This window comes from Amblyomma americanum, chromosome 4 (assembly GCF_052857255.1).
Source record: "Amblyomma americanum isolate KBUSLIRL-KWMA chromosome 4, ASM5285725v1, whole genome shotgun sequence".
Taxonomy (NCBI): Eukaryota; Metazoa; Arthropoda; class Arachnida; order Ixodida; family Ixodidae; genus Amblyomma; species Amblyomma americanum.
Genome location: NC_135500.1, coordinates 207,783,922 through 207,809,615, shown reverse-complemented (window position 1 = coordinate 207,809,615; position 25,694 = coordinate 207,783,922). Strand labels below are relative to the sequence as shown.

Here is a 25,694-nt window from a genome sequence, read left to right as displayed (position 1 = left end):
GGCAATGGCTTAACTTGGCTAACCCTGGAATTCAGCGAATAGCAAGGACGCTTGTCACGCGTCTGAGACTCGTCCATGGCAGCTCCGCTGCACGCCCGCGAAGCCGTTCTGTATATACAAACACCACCACGTGGCTATGACGTGGTATTTTATGGTCTTACGACACCCCCATCGGAAGTTCTTAAGGTCAAAGGTCAACCCGAAGGTCAGCCAATGTCAAAGGTCAACCTAAGGGGAGGGGGGTCAAAGTTGCAAGGTCGAATGCCAATTCAAGGTCACAGGTAAATGTCAGGGGTCAAGGGTTCGACACCACGATTGTGCCACATAGTCATACACGGATAACGTGGTTGGGCTGAAGGTCGTTCAAGGTCATTCTCCGGTCTACGCGATGACTGCTTTACCTATACTCCGTTTCATACATCAGGTGCAACGCTGTGAAAGGTACGGAAGTAGTCCAGACGGGAAAATAAAGGGAGGCGTGTTACTCCGCGCTTGTTCTGTGCCCGAGTGGTCTGTGACACGAGAAAGCGACAGCTCGTTGTCAGCAATAACAGTGCATTTAATCAAGATCACGAAAAACGTGTCATGTAGTAAGCCTACAGGCAAAGCATTTGCTATGTCTCGCCCACCACAAATAACGCACTACATTTTGGTCGCGGATGCAGGCAGCGCAAACAAGAGGGCTAGCTCTGACAGCGTTGCACATGATGCTTGAAACGGAGTATAGCGTAGTGAAACTTTTCGCTTCAAAGTGCGTTTTCTTTGGCTTCTTCGCACGAGAAAGCAGCGGGGTATACGAGTGTCTGTCTCGGCAGTTCGGAGCCCAATGGCAGCGCACAGGGAAGAGGGAAAGGCTCGGAGACAAGAAGGAGCGATAGCTTTTACTGCGGGTGGCATTTAAGAAGCGCTTTGAAGAGCGGCAGTGCGATATAAATTAACCAGCGAGTGGTAGAACGGGGCGACGCCCTTCCAGGCCTTGGCGTCGGCGTCCACGAACGTGGCGGCGCTCGGGTAGTAGACGCGCAGCGACGCCGGCAAGCGGATGACGCCGGCCGGGGCGGGCTCGTCTTCTCGGACGCCGGCGCTCATCCAATGGAAGGCGGCCAGAAAGATGAGCACGGGCAGCAGCACGCTAAGGAGCACCCAGGGCCAGCGGCGCCACGCGAACAGGATACGTTGCGACATGATGACCTCGAAGACCGCCCAGGGGCTGGGCTTGTGGTGGCCGCGGGAGCCCACCACGGTGGCCAGGTCAGCGGCTGCGTTGCAGCAAATTCAAATTCTGCTTGTAATTATTATTTTTTTATTATTTGGAACATACTGCTATCCCCTTTCGAGGCTGTTGCAGGAATGCGAACAGGTTGGTTTTCTCTTTAGGTACGTTACAAAAGAAAAAATCACAAAGAAGGTTCATACAACTGATATAACATTGTAAAATGGATAATCATGGGAGACAGTTTCAAAATACATGACGCAATATTAAGCAACACAAAAGTACGTGCAATGCTTCACCAAAAAGTTCAAATAAACCATTATGACAGGTTGCAAAGAAAACTTCTCTAAGATTCAGAGTTAACATTTCCAGGTAACATATTCCATTCCCTGATCGCTTGCGGAAAAAATGAATAACGAAAAGTGTCAGTATTAAACTTATACTCTGCTAAGTGCAGTGAATGTTTCGTTCTGGTGTTGAGTTTCTGTGTCTGTAACACGGGTAGGTTCCTGCACAATTTGTTTGAGGCCGAAAGCAAATGCGACGTCAAGAAGCGCGTCGGCACTGGTTTGGTCAGTGGATCCTCTATCCAGATCTTCCCACGCTATGCCTTGGAGATTAAAATCTCCTGCAAGAATAATTTTTCTACTTTGGTTTAGGTGACGCTGCATGTATTCTGATAAAGAATCAATGATATCTGCACTACTATTTGGTGGACGATACATTGTGCCAACATAAATCGGAGCTTCATTTACAAGTATCTTACACCAAAGTGCCTCAGCGCCATCGACGTCCGGGAAGGGCGTAGTATATGTATCCTCCCTAATCAAAATCATATCGCCACCGCCACGAGAAGGCCTATCTTTGCGCAATATAAGATAGCCCGGTGGGAAGATATCGTTAGATATGTGCGAGGGCAGCCACGTTTCAGTGATGGCTACAACATCTGGACAGTATTAAAGAAGAAATGTTTCTAGCTCTACTAATTTACTTACGATACTCCTAGCATTTAAATTTGCTATGACTAGTCGTCTGAATCGTTCCTTTCTCGGTCGCTGCTCTGATCGAGCGTGTTTTTTGGTACTGCTACTTTTTGTTCTTTCGTAGCATCCCACGAGAACAGTTGGCCGTTAATCCTAGTCTTGTCGTACACGAGAAAAACTTTATCGTGCTTGTCTCGATTAGCCTTGCGGCTATCCCACAGCTTTTTTCTTACGTTGCGTACTCGCTGGGAAAAGTCTTCGCTGACCGAGCAAGACGATCCCTTTAGCTTCGAACAGTTGCTCAATATCTTTGCTTTATCTCTGGAGTCGAGTAGTTTGAAGATAACAGGACGCGTTTTGTTTTCTCTTCTTGCGCAAGCGATGTATTCTTTCAATCCCAGAGGTTGTCACGCCAAGTTTGTCTTGAAGGGTGCTGTCAGTTACTTCTTTTTCTAGTCTTTCGGTTGTCTCATCTTCACGTTCAGTTAAGCCATAAATTATTAAGTTCGACCGCCTGCTTCTGTTTACAAGGTCATCTACCTTACGTTCAAGACTATTCAAGCTGTTTTAAAGGTGTGTAATTTTTTCTTCAGCGTCTTTAATCTTCACCTCAATCTTCACTAGATGCCCTTGAGAAGACCCGAATCGAGGATCTTGATACATGCGTCTGGTAGTGAGTTCGGCAACCGTATAGTCTGCGTACTTGGCAGCCGCAGCGCTGCCAGCAGCAGGTAGAGTGAAGGAATCAAATAATGAATTTTGCAGACTGGCATACAGGGCACTCTGCTTTCTACGTAGGAATTGTCAATATTCCCGCAGTCATTTCTCGCCTCTTGTCCGCGGACCACGCAGGTTTTAATTTAGACATGCATTAAATTTCTGTCACCTGTTGTCCGCGGACCACGCAGGTTTTAATTTAGGCATGCATTAAATTTCCGTCACTTGTTCAATGACACCCAAAGGGCTATCAATGTCACCGCTTCGCGTTGGAGGAATGCTGGAAGCCTGGAAGATTAGCATTTGTGCTGTGGCTACTCCTCACCTTCGTGTTTTTGTTGAGGATTCTCAGGCACCACTTGCTCCTGCTTATTTTACCTACATGTTAGGGCATTCTCGTGCACCGGCAACCATCTTGAAAAATGGTGCCGCCGCCACAATTTGAGTCCACCTCATCAATGTACTTCGCAGTATCAATGTGCTCGACTACTAGAGAGCCTTCTATACGATTCGATACCATTCTTCTGTTTTGAATACGATAGCTCATTGTTCCATATGAGTGTAAATATTTGCGCGAGTGATTTCTTTATCACTTTTACACATGTTATAGACTCAGGCATAGTACATGTATCAAGAAACAATTCAAACGTATACGTACGCAATTGATGTTCTGTCGCCATCGGACTTTTGACAAGGGACAAGCTGGCCAGGGCAAGCCTGCAATGTTGGACGCGCAACAATGCTTGTTAATGTCGCGGGTTGTGAACTTGTCGGCATTGATAAACAGTCCGAAGTAGCAGGTGTACCATAATATAATTACGACCAAGCTCACTGCATCTGGCTGGTGTGATCAAATGTCCAAGATAATGAAGGTGACGGTGTTTAAGATTAGTTGCCACGCTACCGCATCTTAAGAACACTAAGCCACGTTTTCTAAAAGAGCCTGAAAAAATTTGGATAATGCATCTAAATTACAGAATAAGCTGTATTATAATTTACCATTACATACAATTCGATCCTATTCACAGGTTCTGTTTCCCTATAAAGCGTAAAATTCGATGGAGCCTTGGCGAAGTCATTGGTGCAACTTATTCTGTTACTGACTTCCACGTATTTTGTCTTATGTCAGCTTCGCCTCCTGCCCATGTGATTTGCTAAGCCATGACCAAGTCGAGCCGAGCAGACTGGCTCTATTAGGTTAGGTTCAAAGCAAAGTTGCACGTTACCCGGTAATGCGTTACCTGGCGTGATTGAAGAGTTCGCGAGCTCGCATGCTGATGCGGGAACGTATACAGTGTGTCTCCCAGCTAACTTGGACCAAAATTTGAAAAAAAAAACCTTAGCGTTCTTCAGAACTGAAATCGCGTGGATGTTGTTAAGGTTTATCTAAACCTACAGTACCATTATTTTGATCGTTCTACTTGAATAATCATTCGAGATAAATTAATTTTTAAAATATAGCTTGAAACGTTCAGGCGTCAATAGGAAAGTTGAGGAGCTCCACAAATATTGCTCAATCCAGGCACTTCAAACGCGATTGCCTTAGTGTGGCCGTTTTTATTCGTGATATACGAAAGCCCGCGAAGTTTAAAAATATCACGAGACAGCGCGCTCCGTGCGCCGGAATGCGCCGCGATTACAGCGCTATCATTCGTGACTTGTAAAAAAACATCGCCAGCGCCGCGCCTTCTCTCCGCTTACGAGAAAGGGCTTCTATCTTTGCTCGGCTTTGACTTTACCGGCGGCGGCTGGCAACGCATTGTGCATTCGTGCTAGCGTGATAGCGCAATTATCGCTGCAGGAACGGGAGCCGGCTCTCTCTCATCTGCCACCCGAACACACTGGCGCTTATCTTCGAGCCAACCACAACGCGAAGCTCTGTCGTGTGCAGCACGAAAGGCGCGAAGCGAGCGATGTTTTTTTACATTGCACGAATGAGAGCGGTGGTATTTTTTAAACTCCGCGGGTTTTCGTTTTCTCCGAATTAAAACGACCACGCTCAGTCTATCTCGTTGTAAATGTCTGAGTTGGACAATATTTGTGGAGCTCCACAAATTTCCTATGAACGCCTGAACATTTCAAGCTATATTTAAAAAGTTAATTTATCTCGAATAATTGTCCAAGTAGGACGATAAAAAATGGTACTGTAACTTCAGATAAACCTTAAAAACATCCACGCGCTTTCAGTTCTGAAGAACGCTTAGGTTTTTTCCAAACCTTGGTCCAAGTTAGCTGGGACACCCTGTATATAGGCGATGACGGAATGACTCGGGCTACGCTGACACTCCTGGGAGCACTCACTTGATGTAGATGTCCTTGAGTGTGGAGACACCGAGTCCAATGGAGCGAATGCCCAATTGTACGCTCGACTTCTCTAGCTCGCGGAACATGCGGTCGAAGCCTCCGGACATGACCGTGTGCAGAGCCACCGTGACCTGCGCCGGCGTGTCGCTCGTCACCTCTGCGTCGGGCACGTACTGCTGAATGATGGAAAGCACGCGTTGCTTCTGGAAGAAGGGCGCCCTCTTCACCAAGCGGACCTTGTAGCCGACGCCTGCGTCCGTGGAGGAAATCTTGACCATCAAGCTATGCACACTACGCGAGGGACGGGTCAGAACAATGCTCGTTCTATGAGTCAGATAGGACCAGAGTGGGTCTTCATGTTGGCAACTGCCTCCATGTATTGCCAACCATCGACGTTGCCAGTTGTGATTACATACAGCGTTTGCTTTAGATCTGAACGTACTTTCCGTTAGGCGTCGTCGTGACATGACCAATCAGGAGGAGGATCGCCTAATAAATAGTACTGATTCTGGTAGCACTCGCAGTTTTTGTGTCGAGACTATAACACCACCTGTTGATTAGTAGATGCTTTATTATAAGCGCACCCCATAGTTACCCCTGATAAAAGTGGTCTATAGACAGACTATAGACCTGTTATAGACTCTGTTGCCTTCCCATATATATTTCCTTTTTTCTATTCACAGTTAAGTAAAAGTTTATGACCACAAATTTACAGATTTTCGATAGAATCTCTATATGATTTGTACTGTCTCTAGACTATTCTCTAACCAGTCTGTAGACTTTATACACAAAAGTCTATGGACAGTCTATAAACTGTCTAAAGACATTTTTAAGGGACGGGTCCAACTACCACCATTACATAGATTTCGCAACTCATTGGTGTCTTTTGCAGTGATGTTTAATATTCTTTTTATTTCTCTCGTGAATTGAGAAAAGGAAATATAACTGCAAAATTTTCCTTGCAGCTCCTTGTTAACCCACCTAGCGGGCTTCGACGAGCCAGGCTCGTCATATGTCTACTATCATTTCTGGCTCATGACGAGTTCCAGCTTGCGGTGTGTTCTCTGGTACTCTGTGTCCGGTATAAGACGAGTAGAGCTCGTCCAAAGAATTTTCAGTGCGCTTGCCCTAGAGCCCCCAGTTAGCAATTTCGCCGGTATTTATCTCTCCGGTTTCACCGTGGAAGGTGCCCATCGTGGCAGATGGCAGTTCAATTAATGACTGATCGCGTGAGGTTGCTCCGTGAGGTTGCTCCGGACCGCGCGGCGGCGATGGACGAGCGCTGCCCGTATCGTGCCTTTTGATGCAGCTCCCTTTGAGGCGGTGTTGCCTCGAGTGCTTTCGCACGTCCTACTCGGCTTAACTTTAACTACGTTAAAACGTTCCGGAGGAGCAACCTCACGCGATCCGACCTCACGCGACTCCGGTTGCTCCGGTTGCTCCTCCGGCTCCTCCGGAGCAACCGGAGTCTCACAGGACTCACCGGTGGCAGCACCTGCCATCGCATATGGCAGTGGCGCATCGTTTAATAGCCGCACCACTGCGCCAGGAGTGGCATGAGGCCTCTCGGAGATCTATGAATCTAAAGGAGATAATGACCAATTCCGCATATATGGGCATTAACCCATCAAATGAATACCCTTAAGGCGGAGCTTTAGTCCGATTTCGCCGATCTTTATATGAACCTGTTTGACCTTGAAAACCGGGCCTCGAAACGAAACCGAAGTGAAAATTGAATTCGCATTTGGCCTAGCCACGCTAAACCATCCGCTATATACATTTTTAGTTTGTCGATAGACGGCAGCACAACTACTAAATGACCATTTTGGTACCATTAACGAAAAAAAAAGTGTCCGTTATGGGCTAAGAGCGCAAAATTTAAGGAATCCGACCAAGCCCTTTGTGCACAGATTGACTGCACACACAAATTTACACTTGTAACTACTGTATTCTGCTGGCCACTACCTGATATCCCAACCTGGCACTACCTGATATCTGGCACTACTTGATATCTGGCAGCATATGCGACATTAGAGACGTTTAGCGTAGCGGATAGGTACTATATAGCTTAGCAGGCGTCGGCTGCGAACGTGCAGTGGACCCGCCAGAACCCGCCCCTGCCACTACGCGTGCGCGGGAAGCGTCCGGTTTATAAACCGGTACACACGCTTCTACGCTTGTACGGCTCCGCTGTTGCAAAAAGCCTGCGGCATTTTTTCTAATTGAAGGTGAGCGCTTTTTGCCCCGCCTGTTGCTTCGTACCATAGAGATTCTTGAGGTAGTTGGGCGAGGCGTTGCAGACGACGATGCCCGCTGTCAGCGCCACGACGCGGTCGGCGAGCACATCGGCCTCGGTCATGTCGTGCGTGGCCACGAACAATGTGCTCGTTCCGCGCACGTGCAGGAGGATGTCCCAGACGCTGTGCGTGTTCGAGGAGTCCAGGCCGGACGTGGGCTCGTCGATGAGCACGACCTATAGTCATGACAAAGGTAGGGGGGCTCGTACGCCAACCATGTTATCTAAAATGCTAACAAACCATAAGCCTCTTTGCTAGGACTAATTTTGCATTATAACATAGGGACAATAATCAAAAGCAGTGGCCGCCTTTGGCAGCCCCTTATTATCATTGTGCTGCCGAGCTCGCACATTCAAAATCGGTCAGCCGCAAACGAGACTCTCAAAATATTTAATTGGCAATTAGGTTCACATGTACCCAGTCTTATCAGGATTGGCTTAAAGATGGGCAGTGTGAAGTGTGATCACTGACTCACACGCATGCAAGTGCAAACGAGTCTGAGTGATAGACCACATCAGGTGTGCTTGCTAACCCGTGACACATACCACGCGGTCACGTGAAAGTCCCTTTTTCAGTGTACCGCGTTCCTTTTAACCGCGCAGCCGGAGTTGTAAGAAATATGGCCGCCAGCGAGCACAAAGATTTTGCTGGGAATTGCAAAGAGCAGCGGCCTTCCAAAAAATATGGGCTCTCCTTTGAGACTTGCAAACATTTATTTATTTATTTATTCAAATACCCTAAAGGCCCTCTTGGGAGAGGGTATTACATAGGGGGGGGGGGGGGGGGCACACGAAACACACACATACGCAAACACCAATACTGGTAGTGGATTAAAGTTCGAATGAAGATAAGAATAAAGTGTGAAAATTGAAACACTGGGGGTTCAAGGATAACACAAAAAGAGAAAAAACTGCAATACAATATCGAACAAGATGCAAATGTATTAAAATAGCTAACACCAAAAACGCACAGAGACGTCAAATTCAGATATGAGTCCACAGCATTTGATGAAATTGATCGGTGTTAACTTCAGTGACAATATCTGATGGTAGGTTATTCCAGTACAAATACAAATGCACAAAGTGCTGTTTAAACGAGTTACAAAAACCATTATTTCCAATTTCTTTTGACTGTTTATTGACGATATCACTGATGGCGACTGTACCGACTACGCACAAGTTTATTTTGTCATTTTTAACGACGTTCCGAAGGCATGTACTCTGTGCGTCAGAGACGTGATTGTCATGCTGGAAGCGTCAGGCAAAAGCGGCCCTACATCTTCCAGATCCGCTGGCGGGAGGAGAGGGATTGCAGTGATCTTAATTTTTTCTACTGACTTATGCTGAAAAAGTGGCCCCTGTCCATGGTTGCCCTTCGAGTAACGCGATCTGTGTGATCCAAGTTAAGAATTTCGACGGGAAAAGTGCGATTGCATGCTGCTAACGCGACGACTGCCATTTCAGTCACTGTTATCGCATCCTGAAAATGTAGCTTGATAACTATGTCTGGCGTTGATGTGCGCCTATTCTGATCGTAATAGACGCTGCAATAATGATGTGCAGGAACAAAATACCGCAGCGCATTCATTTAAACGGCGCAAATATAATCGGCGCCAGAAACCGAGGTTAGCTGTGATGGTCACCGCACGCTAATTATACAGCATGTTCTCGGGACAAAGAACAAAATACGCGCTACATTCAATTGTAAAATAACGCGTTGCACAACAGCAGCCAGCAAAATACACCCCAGAATTAACAGTTAAATGGTGTGTCGCACTACAGCAGCCAAACATCACGGAGAAAGGCGTACATAAGCTGGAATAACGATTTGCTTACCAGTATATAAAAGAAGGCCTAAAAACCTTTTTGTCCCACTCATAATCTATGGGCGTCAGATGGAGAGTTGACGTGAAATCAGACGGCGACGAATTTTATAATACGTTGTGGACCGTAAGCTGTGGGCTAATGGCGCCGTCCGTCATACTTCAGACTATATACAATAGTAAAATGATGCATATCATAGTTGTCGATCCTGTGTTATCATAGGCCAAGGCAAGCTATAGCTGGCACCGTTAGAGTGTAGGAACCATCACATATGAAGTGCATTCGTTCATGGCCCTCATTTACGAGCATAAATGTATTTTATGTGGCCAGACTCTTTCGTACGTTCATTCATTTCTATGCTTAAAAGCGCCTTGAGATTTGAATACGGCTTGGATGTTCTACGCGGGCTTTATGGATGTTCCCAGTCACGAGCCAGTCTTGCGTGAGAACACCAGTAAGGAACACTGCGAACTGTGCTTAGTGCAACGTGCCTTGGGTTTGGCGATGATCGCCATGGCGATGCTTAGCCGCTTCATTTCGCCCCTTTTGAGATCTTGAGACAGGACGTCGGCTTCGCCTTCCAGATTGACCATCACCAGAGTTTCCTCGGCAGCGGCTTTCAGCTGCCTCGTTGGTATTTGTTGCACCTGGTGCCAGAAACGTGCGCGCAAGTTTTGAATGCCGATAAGCTTCGCTGGTTTAACTGATGCCAGTGCTTTACTAATGAAGCGATGCACTGCGTAAAGCAGCAAGCATGCATTTCTTATCAACTCCAGATAATGTCTGCGTTTTTGACGAAAGCCGCGGCAATATAGGTTAGCTGAGGAATCAGTTAGTTAAAAAAAGATGACGTGTACAGCTGAGAGCTTATTATCGTTAGTTTCGTCAACAGCATCGCGCCTACCGGGAGCAGGAATTCTTGGTACATGTATTTTACGCACTTTGGGAGCATGCTTAAAAGTAGTTCCTTGAGGATGGGCATCCCTATAAGGTCACACTAGCATATATATTGCTCCTGTATTTTAAATGGAAAAGAAAATGTTGCAGAAACAACTACACTGATTGTATACAAAGTGAGAGAGCGCTTGTCATTATACTCACGACACAGCTCAGTATGAACACCCAATAACCCAATTTGTTGATTTTGAGTAAACTTGAAATGTCCGTATTCTCCACTTTGTAGCTATATTCTTTGATTTCCTAGTATTTAAATTAATGGCCTGGTGTAAACTGAAGTAAGAGACGTATTTGGAAGTCCTTAGGTCGACCCCCCTACAGAATACGTGGTCGATGGCACTACCACGCTGTGTTGTTGGCATTAAGTCTGATGTGTTTAGTGTCGCGTTAATGTCCTGCTTTATATATATTGAGGGAGCCACTGGTTTGCTCCATTTAAAGTGTGCACGTTAAAATACCCTGCCATGATCGCTGGCATCCTTCTGCCCTTTGAGTTGTCGTAGAAGGGTATTACAGAACCAACACTTGCTTACGTTACAAGGTTGATGGAGAGGAATTCTATCTGCTTATTTGATGCATCGAGACTTACGTACACTGCTATGAGAACAACATTGATTGCTTCATACTTGATCTATGGGAAACACACATCACATGTATCCTTAATTGATGTAAATCTTTCCTTCGCGATCTCAATTCGAATTGTGATTTCTCTCGTTGTGCGATGTTCGATGTCACTATTATTGTAAATTCTAACTCGCGCAAACCGATGACCTGGCCTTTTCTTGTAAGGGGTCAAATTCGAAACTATTAATTGGTAGCGGTTTATCCTTACTTGTTTCATACATAGCGAATAAGCCGCTCTTCTGGAGGACTGGATCCGCCTCTATATCTTGAGTATGCGCGTTGAGCGATTTGGAAGTTAATGTTGTGATTACAACCTTTTCTGTGGCATCTTAGACCACGTTACATGTCACACCGAAAACCGTTTTCACTTTGCACGTGTCGTTCCCTCTCTGCTATCAGAACACTGTCGGTGGCTCCTTTGTTGTGGCAGTTTGCTCTGGTGAGATAGAGCCCCTCATACTTGTAGCTCTGGAGTTAACAACGAAGCCGATCTTGAGTGGGCGCTTCTTATCGAAGTCGTAAACGATCTCACTGTATGCGTTATCTTCTGACTTGTGGATTGTAATTGCACTTGCCTGCACCAAATAGAAGTGGCTTCGCTTGAACGATATACCTAGTTGCGCAAATATTGTCATACCCACTGCGCGTATGGCTATTGGGATCGAGCGAGGATTCATGGCTTAATTTTTGTCCGTGATGTGTCGCGTCTTAGCTCTTGAAACTACCTCCACAGATTGAATAGGGAAGCTCAACCAGTGTCTATGTGGGGCGAGGCTGTAGCTGCAGCGCATTCGGGTACGTAATTCATTTTTGCAGCTGAGTAATCGGATTTAGCACAGTATTTTATTTTGCAGCACTGGTGGACGTTATGGATTATCACGGTCATAGCGAAGATAAAATCAAATTAGTTTAAGCTCCAGCTACTCACGGTGCCGATGTAGAGCAAATGTTCCCAGACTGTGAGATCCGGAAAGATCATGTCCCGCTGGGGACAGTAGCTGATCGAAGTGCGCGCCAGGCTCGTGTGCCTCACCATGTCGTAGCCGTAGATGAACACCTTGCCTTCATTGGGCTTCTGGAGGCCTGCGTGCAACACTTAGTTAGCCGGGGCTCTTCGTGCCGGCCCAATCTCCGTCAAAACGTAGTGCATTCTCGGCAGCACCGCCGCCCGCTCAAAACCTGGGTGGCATGAACCGAAGCCCACTACCGGATACTACCGGATAGTACCGGATAGGCGCATTTTAACTGTGAAGAACCGAACGCGCTTTGCGGTTCAGAAGCTCGGTGTACAGGTCTAAGGTCTAGCCGCTCAACGCGTGTACCAATTAGCCGATATCAAGCTCGGTTAAGCTCCTTTACTTGTACATTTTGGCCCTGCCTAGCGCTCTGTTTAGTAAGATTGCACAGGTTTTCGCGCTATGGACGGTTACAACTCAGCAACAAAGCGGCTTTTCCCCGTAAAAGGACCCTCTTCCAGCCAATGGCGTCGGCCGATTCTCATGAGCCTGCTCGCGCGACAGTGCAGGGAGTAGCCTATGGAAGGGATTAGTCCCCTACTTCCATGGTCGGGGGTAGTTCGCTACCTGCGTTGTCACGCCGCTGCTTCAATTGTCACGCTAGCAGGTTCATTAGAATCGGCCGACGCCGCTGACTGGAAGGGGGTCCTTTGACGGAGGAAAAGCCACCGCGGCCTTGAGTTGTATCCGACAATAGTTACCACAAATCGACGCTATTCAACAAGCACTGACTTATCCAACTCTCCTTTTCTAACAAGTTTCTCGCACTTTGGTTGATTCGTACTTTTGAGTGTCCTTCTCCCACTTAAGTTAAATTAAAGCCAAGTTCCAGGAAGAGTCAGTAATGTACTCCTGACGCGCAGATTTCGAATGCATAAAATTACGATTAACGGTTAACCTAGCGCGTGGCACTCACCCGTCATGACATTGATTAGAGTCGTTTTCCCAGCGCCGTTGCGGCCTACCAGCACGGTGACCTGCTTCTCGAAGGCCTGCAGGCTGATTTGCTTCAGTGCTTCGGTGTTGCCGTAGGTCTGCGATGAATTTTTCAAACGTAAAGTATTATTTTTTAAAGTTTAAAACAAATCATGTCGAAACTCTCTTTCCTTGTAATTTTATTTTAAAATTAAATTATACCCTAAGTACTTACTGGATTAGTTTCACCTCCATTCAATACCCCCCCCCCCCCCGCCCCCCCTGCCCCCTTGATATACTAAGTTACATTGCCGTATGCTTTCCTTGATATCGAGGACTGCTGGCTGCCGCCATTTGTTAGGACTAATAGAAACCTGCTAGCGACAAATTTTCGTTATTAGCGTGTTATACTTCGACCTTTTCATGGCCAACATTCTCGGACAAAAATTTGTGAAAATTGAAAAATTGCGAGATACTGTTATGGAAATATTGAAGGTAATGGTTCATTCTTTTGATAGGTACCAAAATGTTTCTTTCGAAGTTTTTCGATCGATCGCATCGAATAGTTAAGACTGCCTTAAAAAACCAATGGGAAACGCTTTTGACTATAGCAAAAAGGTTAATAGAAAAAAAAACGGTAGCCTGCCGACGGGAGATCTGCGGATATGTTGATTGTTATCGTGAAATCTTACAATATATGAAAAAAATTACGTTCATCAACTCTTTCCCGTTCAAAAATGCTCTCGGCCAGAATTGTTCCGTATGCATAGAAGCATTGGAGAGGGAGTTGAAGCGCTTTCAGCTATCCGAAGCTCATAGGCGGTTTTCTTTTTCTTTTTTTCACGAAGGCGTTATAAGAGATTGGACACCGCCAGAATCCTTACCACCGAGAGGCCCTCAATGTGGAGTACGGGCCTCAGGCCCCGCGGCTCGGGCTCGAAGCGCTTGTCCTTAAACCTGAGCGGCATGGTGGCCGGTTCGCGGGGCGTCGGCTGTCGTTTCCAGTAGTTGGGCTGAGAGATATCGGAGAACAGAAAATTAGCGGATGACTAGGCAATGCTGTCCGCAGACTTTCTAAAAGTCTGCAGACTTTCTGTAGAAAAATCCTTTAGGCCATCTATAGATTTATGGTCATACACTTTTAGTAGACTTTTGTTCAGATAAAGTTTAGACAAAATGAATGTAGAAAAGGAAAGTTTGGTGATAGCACAAGGAAATCGCCGGATTCGTCAAGCCCGACCTAGAACAACCACACATGCTCCATATACGAATCAAGATTGAATAATCATGATGTTGAAGTCATGATAAGTCGTGTCGTATGTCAGTTTGTCCTCTTGTGTTTTCTAAGTAGCGCATACCTTTGGGAACGTTATGTTTCACGTCTGGTCGTTTGAATTTGGCGCGTGCCGCTAGTTCGCGGGGCGCCCACGGGGACTTCGAGAGCGCCAGCCGCGCACGATAAATTTAATGGCGGAACTCTGGCGCAGTTTTTCGGGTTGCGAGGCCAAACGTTATGGCGCACGTTAACTTTGCGAGTCGACGAGCTCCCTAAACTATCGCTTAATAAGCGCTATTGTGAACGCATGATGCAGACTCACTGTTCACGCAGCCTACATTTTGCTATTAAAAGAAAGAAGATAGACATGCGGGGCATTTGTGCCATTGCCCATACTGAGCTATAAGTATGTAAAGTCTGAGTCATAAGTTCCCAGGTCACTAATGTTGCTTATATTGTACTTTAAGCCATAAAGATCTGCTTGAAGAGGCAACGTAAGTCTCGTGCTCAGTACTCCGGAGCTCTCTACAGCTTGCAGCTAAGCAAGCAGCAGGCCTTGCATTTTTTAGACAGTCTACAGACTGTCCCCAGACTTTTGTTTATAAAGTACGCAGTCTTTTTGTAGAAAAATTCTTTAGACCATGTATAAATTCATGGTCATGCACTTTTAGTAGACTTTTGTTCATATAAAGTCTATGCCATGAATATAAAAAGGAAATATCTATAGGAAGGCAGTAGAGTCTATAAGAAGTCTATAGAAAATCAATCGATTATAAGAGAGCTAGAGCAGAGCAAGCTGGTAGAAAGAGACTCCACAATTTAGCAGTGTACTTGGCCGCAAGAACCGATGCCGTTACAAGGCTGTGCCACGCTTTCTGTCGCGCCAGGCAAAGATTAATAAACGAATGGAATAGAAACGCATGTTGAGTTTCTTCTACGCACAGAGCCGTTGCTTTGATGCACTTTGTCTACGTGCGGACGACTAGAGCGATAGTCTTAGCAGTTTCGTTTTAAGGATACGCCACGCCGCACTCAATCACGAACGTTTTGCGAACAGGTGGCAAGCTTTGACAACTTCTCGGTTTGTGCTACTTACGTTGAATAAGAAGAGCGGGTGGGATGGAATCGCCGTGTTCCAGGGCAAGACCTTGGTGAGGTAAAATATGAGGAAGATCAGAATGCAGGCCGTCACTAGGTTCACCGTCCAGATGTCCAGCATGGTGAACGTGACCACCCCAAGGGCAAGGTCGCTGGCTGTGCTCCAGCTGGCGCCACCTGCCGGTGCGGACGAGGACAGTGGGTGACGCACTTGCCAGCACGGCATGTCGCAGTGCTGCTTCGCTTACGTCTAAAATGCGCACATACCCAGCAATTCTGGACAACAGCATTTTTGAACGGGAAAGTGTTTATGAACACATTTTTTTTCATATATTGTAAGATTTCACTGCAGCAATCAATAAATATGTCCCAGAACTCCCCTCAGAAGGCTTGCATTTTTTTTTGTGCTGTAGTCAAAAACGTTCCCCATTGGTTTTTGTATGGTATTCTTTCCTTGATGGGAGTGATGGATAATTTTAAAAGAAAGATTTTGCTACGCATCGCAAGAATTGACCATTGATTTCAAAACTGACTTAACACTACAATATTCCAATATTCAAAATTTTTGTCCCAGAAAGCTAGAATTGGCTACAGCGAACATACAAACTCTCGTACTTCTAACATTCCACGGAAGAGATGTTACAAAGCTGCATCAGTGCATTAGCAATACCGCCCCACTTGCAACTTGCAAGAGTGATTACAAGAGTATAATGGTCTAGATCACAAGACTAAGTTATTCTCGGACCTGCAATGTCAGCACGGCTGGCGTTCAAAAAGGGCGCGCTGGAAGTAAATGCAGTAACGACGGCTTTAAGGTCCATTTAATAAATGCTTGAAGGTGTCTCTGGCTAAGTACAGAAACAGACTTCAGCGATTCAATTTTTTAGGACTAGCCAAGAAAGAGAAAACTTATTTGATAGAGTAGAATGCTCTCTAGCCCACGTTGGTGTAATGATCTAGTTTATAATTTTAGAATATAAAGGTCAGAGACTATCGAAAAGGCTGCCTTGCGGGCAAAGTTCCACGAGAAACAACCAAGAAATGCGCGTACCGTCAAAGTCGTTCTGGATGCCAATTATCGTGAGCAGGTTGTACGAGGCCACGGTAGGCAGCAGTGAGGACAGCAGTGTCCAGAAGCGGTCACGGAACACGAACTCGGCCAACGAGCCCAAGCCTCCCAGCTTTGAAAGAACCCAGTAGGGGGCCGCAACGCACAGCACCGCGACCCACGCCAGGGCTGCGCACTCTGCGAAAGTGTCAAGTCCGTACGAGCACTGCAGAAACTGCTGACACCGCGGGACAGTGGAAGCAGCTCGGTCTACAGCCGTTCTACAAGGTTAGCAGTGTCTGAGGGTTCTCATCGGCAAAGATTCCCAGAAAGGGACTCACAATCGATGAAAAACAAGCTGCCATGACTGTTGATTTTAGCTGCCGCGTGGCTATAGCTCTCCTGAAGCACACTTCGCAAACGCACTTCTCGGCAGAACAACTGCAGCAACAACACACTTCTATTGAACAGAGTTCCGAGGTCACTAAGCTCTCTTGGAGTGATTAGGCTTAATGCTTCCTGCTTGCCTTGGTGCAAAGTCACCATGTCACCGAGCTTGAGCCTTGTAGCTGGCAGCTTAGGGTACAGCTGACGGTTCACATTTTAGAGGAGGAGAAAATTTGTCTTGACATCATCGAACCTTCGAAGCTTCAGGAATTACGTGTCTGCCTCTACGGCTCATAACAAACTCCGATGCCTGAAAAATTTTGACCAAGGCTGCGCGAGACTTCTGAGAAGTTCACAGATCACTTCGTATATGCGACCCGAATAGTCAGCGAGCCATGAAGAGGGACATTCTTGGCACTGTGTGCGGCATACGGTCTGAACAAAAACAACGGCAGCTCTTCCTTCCTAAATCTTCAGGTTGATGAAAACTCAACTGAATCATAGGCGCACAGTTCGGAAATGCGAAGGAAACACAGTTGAACCTGGTTATAACAAAGTTGAAAGTTCCCGGTGATTGCTTCGTTATAGCCGTAGCTTTGTTATAGCCCGTGTTGACCGAGCTTCCAAGGGGAATCGAGATACTTTCGTTATATCCATTACTTCGTTATGAACAGTTTCGTTATAATGAGGTTCGGCTGCATATATAATATGGTACACAGTATGGTATGACAACTTCGAGCTTCTTCAGAGTGCACCCACCATTCGTGCACACGCAGGTGACGAACATAGTGAGGAGTATCTGCAGCACGCTGTGAATTGCAAAGACTGCGTAGAGGAGCGAGAGGTCCGTTCGTTCGAGGAACGCGACGCCCCTCGTGGTCTGCTTCTGAATGGCGGCGCAGTAGACGCAGATGGCGCTGTACACCAGGCAGAAGCAGAGTGAACAGGCGAACTGGCCCGTCCAGTAGAAGCAGTCGGACAGGCCCATCAGTCGCTCGTACTCCTGCAGTCCACGGTCCTGGCAGTTACGTTCGCCGTAGGTCGACTTGACCTGTGCGGCACTCTCCGCGCTACAGGTGTCAAAAAGTCTTGGCTCACGGGGACACCATAGGCGTCGCCGACCATTGACGAAGAAAAAAAAATAGGGCTTTAAAGAAGCTAAACCAAGTGGACGCGCTGAAGCATGTGCTTAGTCTGGTTTGCTCATGGTTTTGGCTGGGCTGTCGGCACGTCTGGCGCCGATATTAGACTCAGGTCAAGCACTAATCTAGGTTAAGCTGATCTGATCTTTTCGCGCCGCAGCTGGAAGTTGATGAAGACAACGAATCGCAAAGCACAGCGCGAGTGTGTGTTGCAGTTAGGCCTAAAACAAGATGCGTGATAGGCTGCGGCAATAGCATAGTGCTTCCGCGCAGTTCCAGCGAAGCTGATTTGTTCGCGCCGCCGAGGGTGTGAAACCATCTTGCGGCAATTCCTTTTATTCCTGCACCCTAATGGTCAGGGACACCACACGATTCTTGGTTGGGTTTGACGCCGTGAAGTACTGCTATCACACTAAAACTGCAGAAGTAAGATGGCTACTCGAAAGTAATATGGCCACCAAATTTGAGCTAGTATTGCGATATATTATGCCTAAGCCCCATCTGCTCTTCCTTAGGCATACATTTTGAGGTTGATTCTGCTTTGGATTATTTACGAGCCATCATTATTTTGTAGTCAGCCTAAACTCGAGGTCGTCAATAACCCTTGAAGAGTGTAAATAAATTTGCAATTAATCTTAAACTGCGATCAACATTGTTTGCGATAGCGTGCTAAGTTCTCTTCGAGCAGACAGTTTAAAGGTACTGCTGAGAGATCCTACGTTTGCAGTTTGTGTGCGCGGTTTATTTTGTTTCTGCTTGCCTATGTCGGATACCGTCGGAACCGCTGGACATCGAGGATGAATGATTAATGGTATTCCACAAATAAACCCTGTTTGACTCACCCGGAGTCCCTGAGAACTCTCAAATGTGATGCGTGTGACAAGCCTCCACATGGGGTACAAGAATACGATGGCCACGAGCCAAAACACTCCAACCCGGTAGCGTTCGGTGTCTTCCGGGAACTTTGGTCTGGGAAAAGGCTTCATCGTGATCTGGAATATTTGGAGATGTGCTGTTTAAAGTGCCCAAAGATGACATGACACGTGAAAGAGGTTGAAAATCAATCAATCAATCAATCAATCAATCAATCAATCAATCAATCAATCAATGGAAATGATTGGCGAACTTGAAATCAGTCATTAAATCACGTATTTGATGACATACTTTCATGCATTTCAAAGGACGTCATTAAACTAAGAAATACAGGCACTGAAGATTACAAAAACGCGCATTGTAAAAAGTATTGAATTGCTCCATATAAGAAAAACTTAGCAAGAACAGGAACGACGCATGAACACAAGATACAGGTGATACAATTAAAAAAAATTGGTATAAAAAGTGGAACAGCAACAAAACATGTGGTCTCAGAAAAAGTATATAAATTGAAGTGTGTGGTCTATAAGCCAGTAATTTTTTTTTGTCGAACACAGTGCAAAAAGATTGTTACGGCTTTCAACCAGGGTAATTGTGCGCATAAATTATTTAGTGCCTGCCCCTCCTTCCCTTGAGAGCTTGGACATTATTCACATTCTCTTCGCATCTCCAGCAAGTTACCAAGACCGGTATCTTTAGAACAGTTTTATGTATTACGATTCTGTCTCCACAGTGGTATTTTCGCACTTCATTATTTTACAAACGTCGTGCCGTAATTAAAGCCGGCATAAGTCGTTCGTGGGGGAAGGTAGTCTAAACGGAAGAGAACTGGACGGAACGGAACGCCGGCCGAGAGAATGAGCGGATGCCGGCGTGGTAAAGGGTAAAGTGCAGAACACTCCGGATTACTCACGTTGTTTTTACCAACGCTGCTCTCCTCTTGAAGTGTAATGTGGGCCCTGTTAATGGCGGCTTGAGCCGAATACGTGTAACCTGAGGGCAACAGGTACAGAGAAAAACAAAAATGAAAATTGGTTTTGAGGGAAAGGAAATGGCGTAGTATCTGTCTCACATCTGGGCGGACACCTGGATCGCGCCATGAGGGAAGGGATAAGGATGATAATGATAATTGGTTTTTGGGGGAAAGGAAATGGCGCAGTATCTGTCTCATATATCGTTGGACACCTGAACCGCGCCGTAAGGGAAGGGATAAAGAAGGGAGCGAAAGAAGAAAGGAAGAGAGAGGTGCCGTAGTGGAGGGCTCCGGAATAATTTCGACCACCTGGGGATCTTTAACGTGCACTGACATCGCACAGCACACGGGCGCCTTAGCGTTTTTCCTCCATAAAAACGCAGCCGCCGCGGTCGGATTCGAACCCGGGAACTCCGGATCAGTAGCCGAGCGCCCTAACCACTGAGCCACCGCGGCGGGGGGGATAAGGAGGGAGTTAAAGAAGAAAGAGGTGCCGTCGTGGAGGGCTCCGGAATAATTTCGACCACCTGGGAATCTTTAACGTGCACTGACATCGCACAGCACTCGGGCGCCTTAGCGTTTTACCTCCATAAAAACGCAGCCGCCGCGGTCGGGTTCGAACCCGGGAACTCCGGATCAGTAGCCGAGCGCCCTAACCACTGAGCCACCGCGGCGGGTAATGAGATAATCGAAAGTTCATGCCTTGACAGGACTAGCTGACCCGTGGAAATGCATGCCAGCCCAGCATGTTTGGTGGACTTTTTCAACGCTGTTGACGCGCTGAAGCGCATATGGCCAAACACTGTACCGTGCAAACCGTGTGTATCGACAAATATGCTGTTTTATTGATTGTGGGGTATCCACTCGAGCGGAAATTGCTTTTCAAATCAAGTACGATTTATGACACGTTTTGAAACTGAGTTGCGACCGCCGAAAAAGGTCCGAGCCAAGTTATGTGTCTGCATTCGGGAGTAAGTCTATGCCAAAAGTCCGGCAGCAGTTTCTGAGCTTTCTGCTCTTGTGCCGCCCTCTAATGTTCTGATGCTTCAGACGGTATACGAACGCAAGTAGTTCTTACTTAACAATACTTGCGAGTGCCAGGGGTGCCCAAGGCGCTTGAACGCACAGTACTGACTTTGTTGCCCACACCGCATGCGTGGTGTCTCGAGTGTAATTTTCACGTTTGACTCGCTGTTCGTTGCTACTATGAATGCACGCTTTACGGACAGGTGCCTGCAGAAGCTTTCGGACGTAGAGGCCAAGAGAAAGTTTTTAATTTCCTCGGTTCTTGAAGGCACGACCAGACACAAGGAGTTGCAGAGCACCCCTTTCAGTTCGCGGCAGCAGCCTTTCTATTGTCAGCAAGCGCAGATTTTCATGGAGTCTTTGTTCCAAGAACTTCCAAGGCTATCCCCAAGTACCTTCTCGTAACTGCACCGAGAGCCCTCACTCTCAGTTCCACGGCTGCAGGTTTACATGAATCATGTGAATTTAAGCGGCGCATTGCCGAAACTGGTCAGCACACTAATCACGAAGACCCAGACCACACAGATTACAATGTCATTCGGCAACAATTTTAAGTTTAGTCTTAGACTAGTTCAAGTTTTTGGTTATGCCGTAGTATGCCGGCTACGATGCCATTAAAGTGCCACAAAAAGGGGTGTTTGAGCTTGGCTTTAAAATGCTTGCACTATGTAGAGTACAGGCCACCGAGCGTCCATGCTGCGTACGAGACCTCAGAAGCGAACGGGAATTTTACAATACATTTTCAAAAATTCCCAATTTCGCACCTCGCGGCGACGCGCGGTGCCGGGCTTTCGCACGAAAACCTGGCAGACGACGTCATGTCTTGCAAATGACGTCAGCAGCCGGAGGTTATCATTGGTTCACAGCGCCAAATTCTTTCAGACGTCACGCGCTACCGCGGCCGCGGCCACTCCGCGCGCGCCGCAGCCGGAGGAGGTAGGGGAGGGGCCGAGTGAGTGGGGCCGGCGGAGGATCACCGCCGTTTTGGCGTGCGAGAGGAGAGGAAAAGGCGCGAAGAAGCGGAAGTTCAAATTTTGTCTGCAGATAACTAAGCTTCCACAAAACGCATTAAAATCATTCTTGCCGGGGGTTAATTATGAACCGTCGTCTTTTAACATCCCAGACATATCGCAGCTTTATTGAGACCCCCTTTCTGGGTCACTTTAACGATGGGGACATTCGCTCGCGCGGATGTCACCATACAATATGTCTGGCACCACTAGGCGGATTCCGCCGCATCTCGGGAAGTGAACGAAAGAGGAGGAGGAGGTGGAAAGCGAGCACTCACCCCAGAGTGGCTTGTCCAGGTCCGGCTCGTAGAAGAACTCCTTGGGGTGTCGGAAGCCGATGTCCAGATGCTTCTTGCCCGGGTTGTCGTCCTCGAAGAAGTGTAGCGTGTAGCTCAGCACCTTCGTCTCGTTCACGTCCGAGCCGTTGACGTCGCCACGAAAGTGGACGCACAGTTCGAACTCGACGGACTCGCAAGCCTTGACCAGCGCGGACTCGTTCCTGAAGGCGACCGCCTCTGCGGCAGCCCCGAACGACAAAGGTAGAGAGGAAAATGAAGGACACAAATTTCACTGTCAGCTGTATGTGTCAGCAGGTTGTGGAACAAGAATGTGCTTGGAGGTTGACCGCATGGTCCATTTGATCCATCAGTTGACCCGTCGGTCACGTGACCTTGCTACGTGACATTTCGTGTAGCGGTCTAGATTTAACAGACGGCGCTGCAAAAACAGCAAGAGGACAGTGAAAGAAACACTGTTTCTAGCTTTTACAGGAAGCAGGTCGGACTCCTGTCAGACAGTAAACTTGGGACGTATGAGGCTAACTCAAGAAACGAGTCTGATCACTTAAAACTTTTCTTTGGCGCCGGGTGACAGTGGTATGTTGGGATATTGAAACAAACAACGTTAGCCCACTTTTAACCACGATCTTATCGAGCGCGACCTTAGTTCACAAAAGAGGCTTTGAGGGCGGTGGTTGATCGGGCTATGGTTGGTGTTAAATTGACATTACGGCAGTATAAAGGCTAGACTCGCTCCTTTGCCTGTGTCTGGTCGCAAATGGTCCTAGCGCTCGTCTGTGTATAGTCATCGCTTCGCCCTTGTCTTTTTCTTTTTCTTTTTTTAGATCCCATGGCGGGTACCCCACTAGTCTTGCGCCCCTCTTCTCTGAAAGTAGAGTGCAGTGGGAAGAGAAGCGCACTCAAAGATGTTGCAGAGAACACACGGGATAAGCTGTCAGCGCTTACTTTTCGTGGGGAAGGCGACGGCGATGAGACGCGCGGCGTAGGCAGTTTCCGGGCTATAGAACGCCCTAATATCAGGATCTTGAATGTCGTCGTCGTCACCGATGTCGCTGTCGTCGTTACCGTCGTTAGCGTCGTTACCGTCGCCACTGTTGTCGTCGTAGTCGCCAGCGTAGGTCTCATCGTGGGTGCCGTGGTGGGGATCGGACGGCCACTCAGCCGCCCTAGGAGCGCTCTCGAGTCGCCCGCTCTCGGGCGTGGGCCTGCTCGCGAAGTTGGACGAGAGGAAGGCGATGGCCAGCAGCAGCACGACCAGCACCTCCACGGCGGACTCGATGAAGTGGCGCCGGACGCACTGGATGACCAGCGTCCGCCACAGGACGGCGGCGGTCTGTCGGGACATTGTCTCGGGCGGCAGCGGTCGGGTCGGGCTCTTCCAACAAGGCTTTTCGAATGCTTCTTCGTGGTCGGCAGCGCGGGTCACGAGCCCTCGTGCGCTGGAGCAGCTGTCGCTTCTTCTGCCTTTTCTCAGAGCATGTGGCGCGTGCACAGCTGCTGGGCTGACTTCAGCAAAGGAGCCCACCAAGTGGTAAACGCGTACTAGGAGTAGTATTTTGTAACGATTACTTCCTGATGAAATATTTTGCCCCTCTATGATTGGGAGTTTCCGGGAATGACGTCAAGGTCTATAGTCAGCGGGCAATGTCTTTTGCCGGCACAGGTAACAAAGGCGGCGCTTACAAATGGCGAAGACGAACAAGAACGGAAAGCGCCTACAATTTCGTTGTTCCTTTTTGTTCACTTCTTCCGTCCTTACCATTCATTTTAATTTCGTCCACGAATTATTTACCCGAAAAACTCTCTGTGCGCCCCCCCCCCCCCAATTCTTGGCCAATCCCCCTATGTGGGCATGTGCCATAATATGTGGACAAGAACAACAACAACCTCGATTCTTGGCCGATCCCCTAGTGTGGGTATATGCCATCTTTTGAAAGGCTAACAACAAAAACAACAACAACAACAAAGAACCTGTAAGTCGCCGCCTGTGTCTTGGCCAGTCCCCCGCAGTGGGTATACGCGCCATTATCTTCTTGAGTACAACAGCAACTATGGAAACAAGTAATCATAACAAACCCAAAGACGTAGACAACGTTCGATCACGTTTTACAACGAAGTCTGTGTCAGGTGACGTCTATATCTGAGGTTTACAGCGTAGAGTGTCGTCGCCGAAAATTCCTTTTGTCTAGTGACGGTCAATGAGAACGGCCGTATGCTCCCGGTCATCGCAGTCTATGGTCATGGTGTCGCCACTGAAAACTACGTGATCATCACTATGTGCCCGGATGACGCCTCTGCCTGCTATCGTAACCACTGAGTTACGGCGCACCGCTCACGGCCAGAAGCTTCGTAAGGCATCAGCAACCGTCAGACTCTGTATCTGCATCGGGTTCTTGTATACTGTCTGCTGCGGAACTTAAATAAATGAACTAAAAAGCTGGTCCCCCACAGGACAAAGAAGGCGACCTATCCAGTGGGCCATCACGACTGCGCTGCAGTTTGGTCAGAGGCCGCGTAGCATCCGGCTTGTACTCGCCCATGCGTGCAGTGCGCGTTGACCGTAGCCAGAAGGGGGCGGTGGTAGCGAGGGGGGATGACACTGCGCGGCGGACACAGCCGAGGTCGGAGAACACGTGTCCGGGAGGCACCGTTCAAGCTGGATGGACATAAGGTAGGAGAGAGAGAGGCGTGCACTCTAGAACGCGTGAACCGCCGCCTAAACGCACTCCTGCAGTGCAGACTCGTCCAGAAATAACTAGCATGACTGAAATTTCTTTCAGTGAACTCTCGTTCACCACCAGGTCATCGATGCGGTAGTTGTTTCTGGGAGCGGTTAACACAGCCAAGAAACAATTGAGCCCCTATCGCGCAAAGATGACATATATGCAGATGACACTAGCCTTTTCTTCCAGTCGAATGACTTAAACGATTTAAAGGTTTCCGCAAATACAACACTAATGAAATTGCTTCAGTGGACTAAAGCAAACGATTTAGAAATCAATACTAGCAAAACAAAAACTCTTTTATTTGCGCCTGTGCAAAAAAAATATTACTAGGGATTTAAACATGCAGCTTGGATCAGAGGAAATAAAACTAGCAAGTGAAGTTAAAAGCTTAGGGGTATTCTTTAATCAAAACTTAAGTTGGAATACGCACGTGGACCATGCGGCAGGAAAGCTAGCGAAAGCTACGGGTTTGCTTTCTCGGTTCCGGCACATGCTTCCAGTGAAAATTAAACTTATGCTTTATAATTCCTTGTTTCTCCCCCATATCAATTATTGTAGCCTTATCTGGGCTGACACAAGCCAACGCAACATAAACAAATTGCGTCTGCTGCAGAAGAAAGCCATTCGTCACGTAGCAAATGCTCCCTATGATGCCCATACACAAGTACTATTTTCCTCCTTTAATGTGCTTCCTTTACAGCATGTCCACCAATTTAACCTCATTATGAAATACAAAGAAGCCATAAAAGATGACAGCGTCACTTTTATAAAGCTTTGTAATCTCAGGAAAAATCCAGAAGCACCCTATCCCATTAGAAAAAGAGAATTCTGGTCAATTCCCTTTTCACGCACAAATTATGGCCTACACAGACTGCAGTACCACATACCGAAGTACCTTAATCTATTGGAAGCAAATAATATTGACATATGTAACATCTCAAAGAAAAAATGGAAAGAATACCTCATATCACAAAGCATGTAACTCTG

General features: G+C 47.3%; 1 protein-coding gene across 1 annotated transcript; it reads right to left on the bottom strand.

Moving 5' to 3' along the window:
• Nucleotides 1-891: 891 nt before the first annotated feature.
• Nucleotides 892-23,349, bottom strand: LOC144129988 (phospholipid-transporting ATPase ABCA3-like). Its single transcript, XM_077664037.1, has 15 exons — nt 22,927-23,349; nt 21,961-22,197; nt 19,587-19,666; nt 18,643-18,792; nt 17,418-17,661; nt 16,275-16,469; nt 15,222-15,400; nt 13,734-13,862; nt 12,851-12,968; nt 11,847-12,001; nt 9,829-9,984; nt 7,480-7,690; nt 5,215-5,467; nt 3,572-3,630; nt 892-1,259 (listed from the first exon to the last, which is right to left on the bottom strand). Exons 1-15 carry the CDS (start codon nt 23,324-23,326, stop codon nt 898-900), a joined length of 2,928 nt encoding a protein of 975 aa, XP_077520163.1. The 5' UTR covers nt 23,327-23,349; the 3' UTR covers nt 892-897.
• Nucleotides 23,350-25,694: the final 2,345 nt, after the last annotated feature.